The 13,213-nt window shown below is 35.5% G+C and overlaps 1 protein-coding gene across 1 annotated transcript in view; it reads right to left on the reverse strand.

The window, feature by feature from the left end:
* Nucleotides 1-13,213, reverse strand: part of LOC109061655 (membrane-associated guanylate kinase, WW and PDZ domain-containing protein 2-like) — a 181,042-nt gene that overhangs the window by 50,270 nt on the left and 117,559 nt on the right. The window contains 2 exon segments of the mRNA XM_042722226.1: nucleotides 1,885-1,942; nucleotides 10,750-10,829. Coding sequence (XP_042578160.1) covers nucleotides 1,885-1,942; nucleotides 10,750-10,829 — 138 coding nt within the window.

Raw genomic sequence — 13,213 nt, forward strand, 5'->3', positions numbered from 1 at the left:
ATTTTTGGGATTCGAAATTGAAAAAAATCAAGAAAGCCAATAACTTTTACATAGCTCTACTAATGATACTGTAACTCAACTGATTTTGCTTCCGGACAAAGATGTTACATTGGACATCAAGTGGTGAATGATAAAATAGTTTGTCTTACACTATAGTGTAATTAATTTAATAACTTTTTAAAAATAATTTATATTGAATGAAATCTTTTTATAATCCACACTATTGATTTCATCCGCCATCGTTGATTAATTAATAATTATTTAACTGAGCTTGCATATGGAATATTCCATTAACATTAACAATAACTTGTATGATGCTGGTTCCTTGCTATGTACGCTCTGAAAACTTCTGCAAAAACCTGCGATATCATTTCTCATGGTTGGTCAGTGCAAATTATTTTGCCCTCCCAACAATTCACCACCCAGCAAACAAAAATTGACATGAGCCATTAATGTTATGCACTATAGATGAAAGCATGAGTGTTGATTTTAATACCCTTCAACAAATCATTTAAGGTGGTGGTCATTGAGTAAAACATAAGCCTAGTTAGTCCTCATCTTTGTTAAAAGAGTGATGTAAGAATGAGATCAGACAGTAATGAGAGCATCCTCTGATCTGGAAGAAAAATGGTTCTTTTGACTTTCTGTACAACACTTACTGTCAGAGTTAATTCAATCTGTTTTAAAAGGCGCTGCTGAAAACCGTGTCATTTGAGGGTACAAAGACAAATAGGCTCCATTAAAAGGCATTCTTTTGAAAAGAGGTCATGTTTTTTGTAAAGACTTGGCATTTGTAATTACAGCTTTGTGCCAAGACTCCACAAAGTCAATTTTTGAGACATTGGTTTTAGATTTCTTTTAAGTCTGAAACCTGAAATTGATTCAACAGATCAAAGTATAATGAGCAAATGGATTTGGTCCCTAGTACTTTATCTGAGATCAGTTCCATACTTTCTTATAGAACATTAGGCCAAGGTTTGGCAAAGTGGAAACCAGCCTCGGAAGTGGTTCTGGCTTGGTTCTATTAAATAACGGCTGTAAGGATAAAGAGATGTCTGTTTAACCTGAAGATACAACACAAATACAAATGATAAGCTTTATGCATAATGTTCTTGTTAAGTGTCTCCACTAAAAAGCCACTAGACACAGATTTATAGTAAATTACAGTCATTTCACACCAGATGCAGCTTCTGATCTTCCCAGCTGTCATCTTCCACAACATAAAACCAACAGTTGTACAATTACAACTGAAGATGTGTTTTTCTCCCTTTCCATACAAAGACACACACACACACACACACACACACACACACACACACACACACACACACACACACACACACAAACAAAACAAAAAAAAAACAGTGTACACTATGTTTTGTAGCTTTAAAATAATAATAATAATAATTTAAAAAAAAAATTATTACTAATGAATGTGTCGGATGGGATGGGATGGGTGGATGGATGGATGGATGGACGGACGGACAGAAAGATAGATACAGTAGTTCTGAGGACAGCAGGCATGGATGCAGTCCTGCATTTATGATGCAGTTTAGAAGAGTGTGCGGTTATGTATCCACATGATACTACAGCTGCATTATTGGCTCTGGGCTTGCTGTTCTCCTCTGTCCTGGGAGGAAGAGTAGCCGAGCAAGCCATACTATAAATAGTCCCACCTCACCCCAGACTGTGCATTAAGCAAGAAAAATGATGGCACACACACGCAAACACACTGCGAACTGAATTAGGAAACAACAGAGCAGCTGTTTTTTGGCCTGGGCATGGCACAGCAGCAATATAACCAATTAATACAGCGCTGTGAGAAAACACAGGGATCCAAAGTGCCATTAAACCGTGCGTGTTAACTCAAGCGCTTGAACTTACTCAACATAGTAGGTTCCATAAACAGGGTCATCGATTTTCTCCCAGCCATAAGGAAGCTCTGAAAAACAAACAGTAAACAATTACATCCACAAGAACATTTAATTCAAAGGTAGATGTTGCAGTTATAGAGTAAAAATCCTGTTTTATTTGGATATATCGGCTCATTCTCTGGAAATGGTGCCATTTGTGGGCTATGTGTGTCCCCATGACTTACTGATACAATTAACGGAATACTGAACTTAACATTATTATTTGAAAGATTTAGTGTGCAAATGCACAATACCTTTTAAAAAAAAGCATTCGTTTTATTCTTAAATGTTTTTCACAGTCTTTCACAACATCATCCAATTTGCAGGCCCTCATTTATCACCATGACATTTCAATGGGTTGTAAAGAATAAAATATGTTGCTTTTACTGAAATTAAAATTTTGTGTTTTCATTGCCTGTGATTTTTTTTTCTAAACACTTTTCTGAAAATTGCAGCATCTATCTTTGTCCTTGCACTTTCTAAATAACTCCTTTATGCTGTGAGATTCCTGACTTTAAAAATAATGGTTTGATTTTCAGACATCTTACTGGTTAATATAATATTGTGATCAATATTTAAAATAACGAAATACAGTTTGTGTCACAAAATAAAAAATATGTGCATTTGAATATACATTTAAACATAGAAAGATAGATAGATAGATAGATAGAGAGAGAGAGAGAGAGAGAGAGAGAGAATTTCCACAGTTCTGCAATAACAATTGTAATAAAACACTGAGTTGGTGTCAATAAATAAAAAATTAGCATTTGTGAAGAACATAATTAATATTAAACTGATTCATAACCATGAAATATTTCAGGTCTTTTACAAAAAAATTTCCCAAGAATATCCTGTATTCATTAATTATGTCTGCCCTAACAATTTCAGAAATGACTGCTTCAATGCGGCGTGGCATAATAAAGGTGAGGGTACACTGAGTTGGTGTCACACTTTCACAATATATACAGATATGGGGTTCAGGTCAGTATTGTTTATATTAAAACAAAAATAAACATACACAAATATCAAAATCAAAATTCATTTGTCACAGAGGAAGACAAAAATATAAAAACACAAAAATAAAATTACAGACTAAAATAAAACAAACAACATATATGAGTACACACTTGAATGCACTCGCTCCATTTAGCATGCACACCTGCTGAGCTTCTAGACGAAAGTGACAAAGAAACACAACAAATTGCAAGCAAGCATACAGACTCAAATTACACATTCAGCAGCATCAAGCAGGGTGAAATACCAGACTCTGTGTGTACATCACACACAACTATTTCAAATGAATCTAAAATATATGAAAGTTTAATTTTTATCATTTGTAAAAATAATGATCTACAAGTGAGACAGAAACTGTGTGATTCAGCTGAAATCTTATTGTTTATATCTTACTTAATCCTGGCTGGCGAAAGTGACAAAGAAACACAACAATTGCAAGCAAGCACACACAAATTATACATTCAGCAGCGTGGAGCACAAACACACACACACACACACAACTTTGTAAACTACACAGAAACTGTGTGATGTTCTCTTAATCACACACACTGGCACGCACACACACACACACACACACACACACACACACACACACACACACACACACACACACACACACACACACACAGGCACAGGCAGATCAAAGCGCCATTGGGTATTACTGTAGTGCTATGGGTTGGTATTTGTCCTATTAAAATAGAAATCCACTTGTGAAGACTACCGAGTGCACAGATCAATCTTTAGGACGAACATTTACTGGGGTTGGAGATCTGAACAAAAACACCTAACCACAGATATTGAACAGGTGGTGTAATACTCCCATTTGTGCTACGAGCATGAATACTGTCATCTTGTCGAGGAGAGGTGCATTATTACTTTTCAAAGTGATCATACTTATGATTTTTGACTTGTAGGCGAAAAAATTCAATATACTTATACTGAAGGAAAGACCAGAGCCATATCAAGAGTCCAGAATATCATAGAGATTTTTCTTTTTCAATGATCTAGCCACTATCTAGCTTCTTCATAGAAAACACGTAGAACTTTTGTTACGTATTCTGAGTAAATCCCATCAATGCTTTCTTTTGACACATGAACACTTGCACTCGCAGATGAGCTCTTGGCCTCACTGTGAGTTTAATGGAGAACTGATGATTTCAGGAAAAGGGATCGGTTGATCTTGACACCCAAACAGAGCATAGAGTTAATAAAATGTTATTGCATAAAAATCCCTCATTCCCCTTTCAACCATGAAAGTCTGTGGGTTCAACTGAGGTTTTTAGAAAAGTACTCAGTTGACATGCAAGAAGAATCATACATTCTGGCAACAACAAGTGAGCGATACGTTCAAAAGCTAAATTTAAATAATATTAACAAAGTTTGGACTGATTTCAAGGCCTCCAAATATAGAGTAACCCACCCTGCGTACCCCTTGAGAATCGTGAACTCAAGCTAATTACCTTCTTCAATATTTGCATTTTGTTTGCACAATATTTAAATAATCTTGCTATTTAAAAACCTGCCTGCCCTTTGCAGTAAAAACAGGCAGCAGTTTCTTTTTGTTAAAAGCTTTGACCTTTACGAAAATGAGGGGGGTGGGGATGAGAAGGAAGGTGAGGAAGGAAACAAAAGCAAGTATGAGGCAGAAACACTGTGAACTAAAGCTGTATATGTGAATAAATAAATATGCCAAATGTGAGTAAAAAGTGTTCTTTAGTAAATAAATTGATATAATTTACTTGGTGACTGATTGGTAACTTAATTTTTGAGGGACAACATCATGATGTGCCCATGATGAGTCAACATAAAAATATAAATATAAATTTTTTATTTGATCAAACATACAGTAAAAAACAGCAATATTACTGTCAAGTCTTGCCTTATTTAATCACCTGAAATCATTTATTTATTCATTAGTGCTGTCAAACAATTAATCATGATTAATGTTTTGGTTTACATAATATATGTGTGTTTACTGTGTATATTTATTATGTATATATAAATACACATTCATACAGTATATATTTTGTGTTTACATGTTTAAATGTGTATATTTTTATTTATATAATTTATATTATATATAAATATTTAATATACAGATATTACATATTTTTCAAAAATATACATGCATGTTTGTGTACAGCCCTAATATATATATATATATATATACACACACACACACACACACACACACACACACACACACATACATACATACATAATAGAATAGAAAAAGAATAGAGAAAGTTAGTGTTAGATTTTAGAATTACAATGCTACAAGGGTGCTAAATTACAAGAGTGCTAAAGTTATAGGGTAAAATAATAATAATATAATAATCAGTGTTGTGGGGTAACCCATTACAAGTAATGTGAGTTACGTAATCAGATTACTTTTTTCAAGTAACTAGTAAAGTAACACATTACTTTTTAATTTACAAGAAAATATCTGAGTTACTTCTTCAAAAAAGTCACTTTGTTTTGCCATTTATTGACTGACGAGTCTCCTGTCACCATATTGGGAAACATCGGAAGTACAGAGGCGTTGTGTGTGCTGTGTGAACATGATGTAGTTCTAGACTAAATGTGAATGTGCATTAATTCATCCCACTCGCAAAAAAACAGATTTAGTATTCATCAAAATGAATTAAAACAGTCAAATGCAAACTCTGAATATGACACAAACCTGCAATAATTAAATATATTAAATAACACAAATGTATCTAATTCCATTTTATTAACCACTGTCTTTGCTGCTGTCCTTTGATGATCCAGTTCAACCATACTATGCAAATATGACTTTAGATAAACTAACAATTGAGCTTCATTGTTTTTTTATTGCTGAAGAGTGTTGAACCTTCTTCTCCTGCGTTCTACTGTACAGACGTGAATTGACTTTTCCTTCAGCCTGAGGTTTATTCATTACACTTTTTGGTGTGAAAGGGCTTTTACATTTGCTACAAATAGAACTTCTTATATTAAAATCAATCAAGCCCTGCTCATATTTAAAAAGTAATGCGAAAGTAATGCAAAAGTAATGTTATGCGTTACTTTCCATAAAAAGTAACTAACATAATTAGTTACTTTTTTAGGGAGCAACGCAATATTGTAATGCATTACTTTTAAAAGTAACTTTCCGCAACACTGATAATAATAATATATATAAAATTCACCAGTCATGGAATTCAAGTGTCACCTAGTCAAGCATTTAAAGGTGATTCAAACCAAGGATGAGCTGACCATGCTGCTAGATTACTAATGTAGAAATAAAGAGCTGACAGGAGATGGAAGGATGAGTGGGAATGGGAGGAGAGAACAGTGGGGCATCGGCTCTATATGGGATGGTTTGAGTGTAACTGTCTGCTGAATGCTTTTAAACGTGACAGGGATGAAAATCTCTCTCCCTCTTCAACTCCTCCTTCACTGACTCACTCTCACCAAGCATTAAAGTTCACTGATGGATGGCGTTTGTGTGTGCTATCATAAAAACAAACACTTAATTCTGCATTGTCATCTTCAACTGTCTGCCAGATTCTGTCTGCCAAAATAACAACCCATCAATAATGCCTCGATACATCTTCTTTTGCTGATAACAAACACACACAGGAATATTGTGAGCTTGGAAGAGAGCTGAGAACATTCTATAAAGACTATAACTTCTTACTTCCAGCTAACTCCTGGTGAAATTAATTCATGTAGTCATGATAAATTAATAATGTTTATGACACTTCAATCTAAGGTTAGCTTTTCTCAGCAAGAAAATGATGTCAAATCAGAATATCTTATTTATTTATTAACTGAAATACATACAATTTGTGGTCAAATATTAAGACCAGGATATAGTCCCATAAAATCACTTTTAATGTAAAGGTTTTTTTTTGTTTTGTTTTACAAAGGTACAAGGTGTGTATTTTTAATGAGGGAAAGAACTCCAATCCCTCGAAGGATGACATAATGGAAATAAAAATGATAGAGATTTTTGTAAAAAACTGATTTAAAGTTGTAAATTATATATAAAGAACCAACATATTTTAAGCTTATTGCGAAATATATACATATACAGAAGTATTTATTTATTTTGCAATTGTAGGAAGGCCTCTTTGGTACGATTTACTAGTTGCAATTCTCTGATTGCTGGACACTTCTTTGCAGAATCATGGGTAATGTAGTTTAGCCAGGGATTGGTCTGTTAAACACCACTTAAAAAATGTGCTGAAATAATGCAGGCTGATTGCTTCAACAAAAGAATATATGTATTATCACTTAAAAACTCAGTCAAAACAGTTTATGAGTTTTTGTTAAAAATCAACTTCATAATCAAACGGGATTTTTTACTTTCGAGAAAAAAAAAGAGGAATAGGTTTGTCTAAAACCCAAGATTCCTTCAAACGAACAGAATCACGTGACTGTAAGCATTTATGAAGGATAAAACCACTTCTGACAGCAACTAAACTAAATACTCATGAGAAAATGCACAAAACTGAAAGCAATATCTGCTAAAAAAAAAAAAAAAAAAAAAATCCTGTTATCAGGGGACATTTATAAACCAGAATATTCCATTTCAATTCCAATCTCAATTGTTGCAGCTAGAGGAAAATGAGGCTTTTCATCGTTCTAAGAATGCACAATGGCACAGAATTGCTGTGACACCTAATGCAACTTGCATGAATAAACATCTTGGGGAAAATCACACTGCTGTGTGCTGTTGTGTGACGCTGTTGGGCTTTCGCATGTACATTTTGTTCATTAATTTAGCTAATTTGTACATTATCACTGAGAAAACAAATATAATTCCTGCATTGACACAGCTGTCAATTGATAAAGCTGCATCCATCCATCAATCCATCCATGCATCTGTTTCTGTAATCATATCTCCACCTGTTCCTGGCGCTTGTGAACGTGTTATATTTTTTCGGGGTGCACGCTGACAGTGACGGCTTCAGAAATGATGAAATGCAATGAAACACGAGTGACAGACACGGAGAGACATGATAGTTGTGCTTATTCATTCTCTCGCAAACCCAGGGAATTCGCACCATCAGAGAGAAACATCGACTCAGGGAGTGAGGCGAGATGACAGGTAAACAGGAGAGACGACTGTGGCATATCTACGGAAACTTCACTCCGTGCTGCGGTAAATATTCGCGTGGAAACAAACAGTCTAGGAACACGAGCGTGACAGTATTAAAGAAAACAGCAGACGACTTTGATTTGCATCCAGAGCTGTGTCTTCCCTTCAGTTTTGAAACAAAAGAGGGCGGCCGAGTTACGCAACGCACGTGTCCGCACAAATCCGCGGTGATGAGTGTTTTCACAACGCTGGCTGACAGGCCTTTGAACCGCGGGAATCCGCTGACATGTGAAATGCTCCGTCTCGCACATGCATGCTAACAAGCAGCCCCTGATGCACTGGCACAGTTGATTATACCGCAAACATGGAGTTAGATTTTAGTGCACGAATGTGTGAACTGGGAAGAAGGTGGTGATGCAGCAGGTAAAACAGTGGAGAATACACTTGCAGACATGATTAATTTAACAATGTATCCACTTTGAGATGCTTTACCTCAAGATCATTTCACAAACACACTTATGAGTGCTAGAAGTGGAGTGCAGAGTAACCTGAGGAAAAATTGGATTGTTACACTTGCTGTAGAATATGTGAGAGGTGTTTGCCAGTGCAAAATTCACTACCACTCAGTGTTTTTTTAAGCACTTTTAAAGTGGCTGCTAGGGTGTATTGGGTGGTTGGTATGACATTTTGAGATAGTTGCTAGGATCTTCTTGGCTGTTCTGTGCAAAACTTGCCACTACAATGCAAAGGTGTTGTGGGACATTGCTAAGGCATTGCAATGTGGTTCTTAAGATGTTCTGAGTGTTTCTTTTAGCATTTATGTCAGGTTGATATGGTATTGGTAGATGGTTGCCAGGGTGTTGTTATACTCCTGCTAGGCTGTTTGGGGGTTGGTAGGACATTATGAGGCCTTGTCCACACTATAATATGTTTTTGTTTGAAAACGCATATTTTTCTGGCCTTACATTCACACTGAGATGGCATTTTTGTGAAGGAAAACGGAGCTTTTTGAAAATGCTCTCCAAAGTGGATAGATTTGAAAATATTGTTTTCGCGTTGTAAAAATAGAAGCTTTATAAAACGATGATGCATGTTTAGTCATGTGACGCATATTGTACCGACAGACATCTATGTTTATACCGGTATTGTGCCTGTTATGTGCTACTTTAATAACGTAATGTATTACTTAATCTCTTTATGATGTTTACATGCCTGTACAGTATATTTTGATTAAAATCAGCATATGCCACCTATGTTAATACGATTATGCTTGCTGCGATTATGAGCTTAATTGCATTATTTAAATCGAAGTATTGTGTTTACATGAGGTAAAGTTTAATCGTAATATTTCCAAAATCTCATTATAATCACATTAACAGGGTGCATGTAAATGCACAAATTTTTGCTAAAGATTAGGGATGCACCAATGTACTGGCTGCCGATATTTATTGGCAGATTTTTCATCAATTTACAACCATCGGCATATCGGCTATATAAGGAAAAAGGCCTATATAACAAACCGATGGTTTATTAATTAACTGCGTGAAGGCACTGAAGTATATAATGTCTGTTGCATAATCCTAGCACTGCTGTCTGCACTTTAATGCTAATCAAATAACAAAAGACAAAAGATTGCACACTATTCTTGACTAAATAACTTTTGTAACTTTCATAAGTGTAGTGGACCTCATCTAAATGTAAGGTGAATTTACCGTTTTCTGAAGTTTCAGTGTGGATGAGAAACTTTTGGAAAATGTTTTGAGGAGAGTGTTTTGAAATGAAAACCCTGTTTTCAAATGTATCCGGATTAATGTAGATGTAGCCTAGGGTTGTTGTGGTTGGGATTTCTATGGTGTTTTGTGTTGCTAAGGTAATAGTAGTGTACACCACTGCATATTGCGGATGTGTTATCGGACACACTCAATTTAGCTTTTGGAGTCTCTATTTATGAGCTAAAGTGTTGAATCAAGTGTGTTAGATGATGGAGACATTCAAAATGTCAAAATAGGTTCACTAACCCTGCTCCTTGAGGGCTATCTTCCTGTAGATTTGAGGTTTAACCCTTTCCAACACACCTTACTGTGATTTTCATGTAATCCTGAAAAACCTGATTAACTGGTTTACTTGTATTTGTACAGTATTTGATTAGGGTTGGAGTAAAACTCAGCAGTATGGTAGCCCTACAGGAACATGCTGGCTTCCCCTGCTCTAGAATATTCTTGTCTCTAGATACAGCTCTGGACCTTTCTTCCACGTCTATGGGATTGTTTGACACTGTCTGCCAAACAAAATTGTCCAACTGCTTTAAAGACCAGTAGCAAAGGCTGCATGATTTTACTTAGCAATAATAAAAGAAAGGTTTGACTCGAAATAAAAATACTGATAACCCATATATATTGAAGTTAAATAAATGTCATATAAAAGATTTTAGATTTTTATGCTCTAAGCAACCACAAACAGCATGCAGTTAGGCTAATGAACTATATTACTTAATGAAAGGATTTTAGGAAAATTGATATTTTATCAGATCAGACCTTTCCTGTTGTTTAATAAAAGCAATAAGCCATTTCTGCTTCACATTTTGCCTAACAACACTTCATAACTGTGGTAAAATCGCTAAAATACAGCCTTTTTGTGGCTAGTTAAATCAGTAGATTTAAACATTTCTCTTTGGCCATCCAAACTCCTCCATTTGGAGAGTCAAACAAACAGAGTCAAAACATATAGAGAGAATTGAAAGATAACCACACTAACCATTCTCTTTGCATTCTTCAGGGGGCTTTGCTTTCTTCGCAAGCCGGGGGTCCAACCAGGACGTCGTCTTCGTATTGTGACTGGAGAGGAGAGAAATGGAGCAGAAAAGGAAAAGAGATGAAGAAGAGAGAGAGATGAGAGAACTGCAAACTGCTACTGTAAATCATCATGCTGAGGAGACGAGAGAGACTGAAAGGAAGTCTCTGGAGATCTCATCTCTAAACGAGGGTGAGGAAAAAGTTTAGCTTAACATAATGGCAATCGATACTTTTAATTAGTTGTAAGCTTCTCATTAGCACAGCAAGAAAGAGAGGAGGAAGAGAGAGATGGTGAAGAAGATGTGAGTGACTTATTGTATAACAGAGGAGAACCAAACATGAGCGGCGATTTTACTAAACTATTTATCACACAGTGTTTTTTTCCTCAAAGCTTTGTTATCTGAGACCAATTTCAGCAGTCATAATAAACATTCTTTTGAAAGAGTTGGCAAAATTGGCAGATTTTGGTTGGTTAGTGTAACATGCTTACCAATGGCTAATTAATTGCCTTTGAAATTAATCTTAGCCTCCAACAAAGTTCTGACAGTATCTGAAATGTTGAGTCATAGTCCTGCGGCGTGACCGCTCCAATGATGGCCATCTAGGAAAGAGCCAATAAGAGTACAACAACTGATGACGCAAATGTGTGTGTGTGTGTGTATGTGTGAGACAGATCCTTTTAAAATGTCGATACTACCTTCTATCTATTTCATACAACATTAACATCTCGTTAATTAGCCAATTATGCTAATTAATGCTACATCCATTAATTACAATTATATTGAGTTAGCACTGAAGTATAAGCGGTCCACGAATTCCCTCTTTTACCCAGTCATGACTCCAAACACTTTAACTTCTTTTTTGTTTTCCTGGTAAAACACTGTTTTACATAAGCATAATAGCTAGCATGGTTTTCCACAACACCATTTTTTTTATTGTCTGTGGATGCCAGCTTTTGATATGATTTTTGATGTCAAAAAGATTGTAATGCTGTTGATTGCTACGAAATGCTACAATTTAAATGCTATCAAAAATAAACAGGATTGTAAGATGTTGCTGCATCTTTTGCAGGCACATGATAGTCTGGAGCATTTGGGCGTTGACAAAGACTGACACTAATCACAAAGTCATGCTTCAACAAAAAACAAAACAAAACAAAACAAAAAAAACAAAGCAAAACAAAACAAAACAAAACAAAAAGGAGCATTTGGGGATTGACAAGGTTTGACACTAATCACAAAGTCATGGTTTAACAAATTACACACACAAAACAAAATTTGTTTTGTTTTGTTAATCCATGACACTCAGCCAAAACAAAACAAAACAAAACAAAACAAAACAAAACAAAACAAAACAAAACAAAACAAATCAATGTTTTGTTAAACCATGACTCTCAGACAAAACAAAACAAAACAAAACAGAATAAACCAAAAACAAAACAATGTTTTGTTAAACCATGACTCTCAGACAAAACAAAACAAAACAGAATAAAACAAAAACAAAACAACACAAAAAATGTTTTGTTAAACCATGACTCTCAGACAAAAAACAAAACAAAACAAAAATAAAAAAGAGCATTTAGGCATCAACAAGGTCTGAGACTATTCATAAAGTCATGGTTTAATAAAACAGAACAAAACAAAACAAAACAACTAAAAATAACTCAACAAAAACAACATAAAAAACCCTAAACTAAAAACAAAATAAAACAAAATAGCTTGGCATGATGCTCAACTACAACCATGATGCTCGACAGTTATTTCCAAAAACCCAATCTTACACAATTAATAACACAATCAAAAATCACCTAACACAATCAATAACAATATTTGTTCATGCATACTATGCATTCAGTATGTTTTGGGCCTTAGTGTATTCCTCCCCGAGACTCATTTTTGTCAAAAGTAGCAGAAGAACCAGCTCTGAGATCAGTGGGAAAAAGGTAGACTCGACTGTCTCAGTGATGGGACTCGACTGACGGCACTCAGCCAAGCGACTGGCCAGAAAAATTGCAGCCAGGGGCGAAAAGATGGTGCACCTTTGATGTGCTCGCTCTCTATGACACTCCACACTTCTGCCCTTGTGTCTCTGCCTTTCAATTTGTGTCTTCCTCCCCAGTGTCTCTTTATGATTCATCTCTCTCTTACAGAAAATTTATTTAATATAAAAGCATATCAAAGGACTTTCTATTGGCACAGTGCATTTCCGCAGCTTATGTTTGGTTGCTTTGGGAGTTTAAATTTTACTAAATGCATGTACAGAGACATTTTGTCATGATTAATCTGGTCCAGTATGAGTGTGTGTTTGTGTGTGTGTGTGTGTGTGTGTGCATGGTGAGAGATAGACATATGGAGAAGTGTCTACAGTTTGAGAATTAAAGACGCTCCGTCTGTGAGGGAGATCGAGAAAAACAAGGCGCCATTGGC

The sequence above is a fragment of the Cyprinus carpio genome, chromosome B4, assembly GCF_018340385.1.
Source record: "Cyprinus carpio isolate SPL01 chromosome B4, ASM1834038v1, whole genome shotgun sequence".
NCBI lineage: Eukaryota > Metazoa > Chordata > Actinopteri > Cypriniformes > Cyprinidae > Cyprinus > Cyprinus carpio.